This window comes from Diceros bicornis, chromosome 15 (assembly GCF_020826845.1).
Source record: "Diceros bicornis minor isolate mBicDic1 chromosome 15, mDicBic1.mat.cur, whole genome shotgun sequence".
In the NCBI taxonomy this organism is placed as follows: domain Eukaryota; kingdom Metazoa; phylum Chordata; class Mammalia; order Perissodactyla; family Rhinocerotidae; genus Diceros; species Diceros bicornis.
The window spans coordinates 39,334,479-39,339,928 of NC_080754.1; the positions used below are offsets into that span (position 1 = coordinate 39,334,479).

Below are 5,450 nucleotides of genomic sequence, written 5' to 3' on the forward strand. Positions count from 1 at the left end.
TGTCTGAAAAAGTAAAGTTTAATTTAAAAAAATCACATACACAAAACAACTTCTGATTCATTTTAAGCTCTCCCACTGGGTCTTTTACAGGTTAGTCAGTTTCCCATTGAGTCCAGACCACCTAAAGATGCAGCCACAGTGGACAGAAAGCCAGCACCTCCCGAACAGGTGAACAACAGCAACTCCACTCAGGCTTGAACGACTGTCTGTGGCCTGAGAGACTAAGCAGCAAGGTTGGCTTCCGGGATGGTTCAGAAGGCCAGTTTTTTCATCAGCAGATACACTCTGGAATCCACTTCAAATCCATGCAGGTTGTTGGCATCACCCTGCAGCCTCATGAGCAGGCCCCCATAGGACACATAGGCAGAGCTGAAACAGAAGACCCATCCCATGAATCTGAGCTCTGGAGCAGCTGCTACTCAGCAGCTCTCCACCCCAGCCTAAGAAAAAGAGGCACCTTCTAGTCCTTTGTCATTAGGAACCAAAATTCAGACAAAGATAAATGCACAGGTATGTGCAAGGCAGTGTTCTCTACACTAGCAAAGGTGGAAAATACTACATGCCCAGAATATGGGAAATGGTCAAATCCATTAAGATACATCCATTTACTAGAATGTTATGCAGCTATTAAAATGTTTAGAGAAAGCCTTAAACTGACATGGGGAAACATTTTTACATAACTTTAAGCAAAAAGAGCAGAAGAAAACACTGTAATAAACAATATGATCTCAAAGAAAAAAGTACACAGGGAAAAAAACCTAGAATATTCAAAAATGTTTACGTAAAAGGTTCCCTCTGGGTATGGAATTATAGGTGACCTTTTTTCCTTCTTCACAGTACTTCTCCGCTTTTCAGATTTCTTACAAAGTACACATATTGTTTTAATAAGATTTTAAAGAAAAGAAAAAATAGCTGGGAAGGGAAAGCAAAGAAAGAGGGATCGGGTTGCAGAGTAGCAAAACACACACAAATAAACAAAAACAAAAAAGACTGGCAGTTTAATCACTTAATGCTGCATTTTGTTCCTGGGGAAGCAATCTTCCCTTGCACTTCACACAGCCAGATGACCAGTTTCCATATGGACCACCGGGCCCTGGGGTCCTAACAAAGGGCTAAGTGAGCAGCCTACATTTCAGACTGGAAACTGCTCCCAGAACAGTTTCTTTCTGGGTCTCGCCTAGGTCTGAGGTGCTTGGGGAGAGGGACCCAACACAGGAAGCATGAGCATGGCCTGAATTTTCAGAGCATAGCCCAAATTCTCAGAACAGGGCGGAGGGAAGGGTTTTCACGAGACCACGGAACTTACAGACGTGTTGCCGCTTCAGTAGAAGTTTCATCTCCCTCAATTCTGTACACTTTCCCATACATTACATACTCAAATTGGTCAGCCCTGCGGAACAACAGTGGCAAAGTTATTCTTAAAAGTAGTTAACAACGGGGGCCAGCCCAGTGGTGCAGTGGTTAAGTTCGGCGCGCTCCGCTTTGGCGGCCAGGGGATCACAGGTTCAGATCCCTGGCTCAAACCAACACCACTCATCAAGCCCTGCTGTGGCGGTGTCCCACACACAAAATAGAGGATGGGCACAGGTGTTAGCTAAGGGCCAATCTTCCTCACCTAAAAAAAAAGTAGTTAATAATAAAAGGCCCTTTAAAAATGGTAACTGAACTAAGTGCCAGCATTGTAACAGCAGGCACCTTCCAAACACGAGCTCATTTAGTCCTCACAGCAACCCCGTGAGCTAGGTATGACCATCTGTATTTTACTGATGAGGAAACTGAGGCTGAAAGACATGGAGGTTATTCAGTAAATAAGTGGTAGGGCTGAGATCTGAACTCAGTGGGGCTCCAAAAGCCTTTCCGTCACACCAAATTCCCTCCCAAGATTCAAGGCCCACACAGCCCAGGTCACTCAGTGGTCATTTCCTCAGCCACCAAAAAGCTACAACTCACAAGCATGTAATCACTGCTCTGGATAAACACCTGGTTGTCTGAATTCTTCAGTGCACCAATTTCCTTAGGGTTACTCAGATTCTGCTGATAATCATTTAGTCCATGAATTAAATACGGGTCTTTCTATACAGGCCTTATCTACTTAGTTCTCAGGCATATTTCTTTTTTTTTTTTGTGAGGAAGTTTAACTCTGAGCTAACATCTGTTGCTAATCCTCCTCTTTTTGCTGAGGAAGACTGGCCCTGGGCTCACATCCGTGCCCATCTTCCTCTACTTCATATGGGACGCCGCCACAGCACAGCCTGACAGCAGTACGTCTGTCCGCGCCTGGGATCCGAACCTGCGAACCCCGGGCCGCCGCAGCGGAGCACGGGAACTTAACTGCTATGCCACCGGGCCGGCCCCAGTCCTCAGGCATATTTCAGGTACTCCTTTCTCCACTCCCTCACCTGGAAGGCCTGTCATCGGTGGGATTGTATTCACCATCATCCAGGGTGCCATCTTCATACAAGGTACTGGCTATGACCAACCGGAACTTGTCACCTGAGAATAACAGCAATATCTGAGGGTGAAGAACAGCCAAAATGGCAAAAAGCCTCCTGCTACTGTCTGTGTTCAACACTTACCCAAGTCTACAGGGTAAATCTGAATGTTCACATCTAAGATGAGGTCCATCTTGAAAGATTCACTCTCACAATGCAGTCGAGACACTGGAGGGAAGTAGAGAAAGAGTGACAGAGGTAACTGCCTGGCCCGAGGCAGATCCTGCAGATCCCACTTTGGGGGACTGTATGCAATAAAACACTCAGTCGAACCCAGTCTGCATCCACTGGCCTCTCGTCTGCTCTCATAAGAGCGCAGGCTCAATCAGAACCAGATATGCAAGAAGGAAAGGGGAGAAAAACCATGGCAGGTGGACAGAATCCTTGGAAAAGAATCAAAGGTCCTCTGGCAACAAGTAATATCCAGGTTCTAGGCCTACCTAAGTGATTAAGAAACAACCTGACTTAGGGCAAGTTATTCATTCATCCAGAGGTTTCATCTTTCTGTGCCAGGCGCCGTGCTGAGGGGATTATCGACACATGTAAGAACTAGTGTTTTTCTTGAAAAACATCTCAGTCTCCAGGCAAAGGAAGAGACGCCAAGGAGAAACAATTATTGATCAATGACAGAATAAAGAGGTGCATATCAAGCAGTCAACTCTAACTCACAGAGGAGTTCACAAAGAGCTAAAGATTCTAAGGGCAATACAAGAATACAGGCTCTGAAGTCGCATTACTCGCTGTGCAGCCTTGGGTGGGTTACTTAACCTCTCTGAGCAAAATGGGTAAGACACCGTCTACCTCATGGAGACTCTTGAAAGGCATAAGTAAGACAAAAGAGTGTGTAAGGTGCACAGTACAGCGCCTAGTACAGAGTGGGGAGTGATTAGAAAGATGCCCCGAGTTTACTAGCACCGTGAGAAAGGGCCCCCCAGGCACCCGGCACAGCGTGTGTGAAGCCAGGGAGAGCTAGGAGTCTCCGTTTTCTCGTCCATAAAATGTTTCCTCAGGGAGGTCCCTACATCAGGACCTGCCGGTAGGAGCAGGCCACGTGAGCTGGGTGGACAAGGGGCCCAGGGGCGTGTCCCCGAGGAGGAGATTGGCCCCTTACCCCAAACTGCCCCTACAAACCTTGCTTACCTCGGTCAAACTTCTTGCCCTCCGGGTCAATATCTTTCACATCAAAAATATCCTCAAACAGGATGCCCGCCATGGTGAGCGAGCCACAAGAATAGGAGAGAGGCTGAGGGCGCGACCACGACTAGGTGTACACACACCCCCTCGCGTGGAGAATACAAGCGGAGACGGAAAAGGTAGCGCCCACAGAGCGGCGGCAAAGGAAAAGAATAACGCATGCGCACGGACGTACGGGGATGAAGCCACTTCCGCCGCCTTGCTCTCGGGGCTTCTTAACGTCCTCCCCGAACGATTGCTTCCGAGAGGCTTCGGCGTTGAGGTCGGGTCCCAGGTCCAGATAACTCCGCCCCAGGGCGGGGACACAACGGGTCCCACCTTCCGCCGAGGTGGCGCCGGTTCTCGCTGGCTGCTGAGGCTCTACTGCGCCCTCTTCGGAGTGCCCCGGAAGACTGGAATGCGTGCGGGCCTACCCCAGCCAGGGACCTTGATCCTTGGCCCAGAGAAGCCTGGCCCTAGCCCTACCCTGCCGGTCCGCCCGCCTGCCGAGGGCACAGTCCGCGCCGAGGGCAGGCGGAGCAGAACCACGCCTCCAGAGCGCGGGCCCGGCAGGGGGCTGTACCCAGCTCCTCCAGCTGGCACCGAGGCCCCGCCAGGCCGGCCCGGCCCAGCTCGGCTCTGCTGGATGTCACCCGAGCCAGGTCCACCCAGTTTGGGAATTTGCCATGATGTCACTATGGCGAAGAGAAAAGCCTGCACTGTCCCCTCCCCTGGTACTGCACACTCCCCGCCACTGCTTCCTTCCCCCACGCCGCCCTTTTAGCCTGGCGTTAGCCACATCACACTGCCCTCCTCCTGAGCACTGCCCCTTCATCTTGGTGCTGCCCATTCCGCCACCACTGCACTGTCCCTGTGGACACTGATCTCCTACGTGCCCTTTCATCCTGGCACTGTCCTCTCCCACGGATACCAGCTCTTCCCTTACATTGCCCCTTCCCCTTGGGTGCTGGCTCCTCTCACACTGCCCCCTTCCTGGGCACTGCCCACTCTGTGCTCACTCTGCTCTCTGCTCTGTCCTTCTCCGGACCCTGATAGAGAACGCAGAGCCCCAGCAGGCCTTTCCCCCATGGTGGCGAGACGTCAGCAGCTACTCGGGTTTCTCCTTGGTCCCTGCCAGGGAAAAGCGACCTCTGTCCCCCCACGCCCGCCTCCCAGGAGCGGCCTCCTCGCACCTAGACCTCCCTTCCCTCGGGCCTCACCCCTTCGCGTTCCCTCCCCACCTCCACCCCCGCACAGCCGGCAGGCGAGATTGCTCCAGGTGCACCTCCCTGGAAGAACAGAGAAGAAGGGAAGGAGGAAGGGAGCGGATGAGAGAGACCGAGGGTCTCAGTTCTGAGCATCGCCCCCCTTTCTGGGCCTGGCGTCCCCCTCCGAGTACCCCCAGCTTTGCTTCTCACCCCCATGGGAGCAGAGGGGTCTTGCCAGGCCCCTCTGAGCCGCTGGCCCCTCCAGAGAAGCTAGAGAGGGCGCCACTCCTGAGAGAGAGATTGGGCCCGAAGAGTCTGATTTAGACGGCTCTGCAGACCCTGGCCGCAGACCCTCCTGAGCCCCGGCGTCTCCAGCCCCTCCCGCCCGGGCGCCGGGAGCCGCAGACCCCGCCCGGCCCCTCCACGTGCCAGCCGGCCCGCCCCCGCTCCGGTCCCGGGCGCCCCTCTCAGCCCCCGGCCTCCGCGGAGAGGGCCCCAGGACTCGCCCGTTCCAAGCGCCCCCTGCCGCCTCTCCGGTGCCTGGGAGGCGGCCCTATCGCAGACCCCGGCCCGGCTG

General features: G+C 53.2%; 1 protein-coding gene across 2 annotated transcripts; it reads right to left on the minus strand.

Moving 5' to 3' along the window:
* Positions 1 to 4,151, minus strand: POLR2H (RNA polymerase II, I and III subunit H). 2 transcript variants are annotated; one of them, XM_058556199.1, is made up of 5 exons: positions 3,862 to 4,151; positions 2,577 to 2,660; positions 2,400 to 2,493; positions 1,307 to 1,390; positions 1 to 369 (listed from the first exon to the last, which is right to left on the minus strand). In XM_058556199.1, exons 2-5 carry the CDS (start codon positions 2,623 to 2,625, stop codon positions 252 to 254), a joined length of 345 nt encoding a protein of 114 aa, XP_058412182.1. In that variant the 5' UTR covers positions 2,626 to 2,660; positions 3,862 to 4,151; the 3' UTR covers positions 1 to 251. The 2 variants fall into 2 exon arrangements, with proteins under 2 accessions (XP_058412182.1, XP_058412181.1); XM_058556198.1 differs by lacking the exon at positions 3,862 to 4,151 and adding an exon at positions 3,633 to 3,827.
* Positions 4,152 to 5,450: the final 1,299 nt, after the last annotated feature.

Excerpts from the sequence above, each read along its gene's own strand:
- POLR2H (XM_058556198.1), bottom strand. The coding sequence starts at position 3,705 with ATGGCGGGCATCCTGTTTGAGGATATTTTTGATGTGAAAGATATTGAC. Across the intron at positions 2,661-3,632 it reads GGGCAAGAAGTTTGACCGAG|TGTCTCGACTGCATTGTGAG; the intron begins GTAAGCAAGGTT and ends ACTTCCCTCCAG. Across the intron at positions 1,391-2,399 it reads ACCGATGACAGGCCTTCCAG|GGCTGACCAATTTGAGTATG; the intron begins GTGAGGGAGTGG and ends GTTGTTCCGCAG.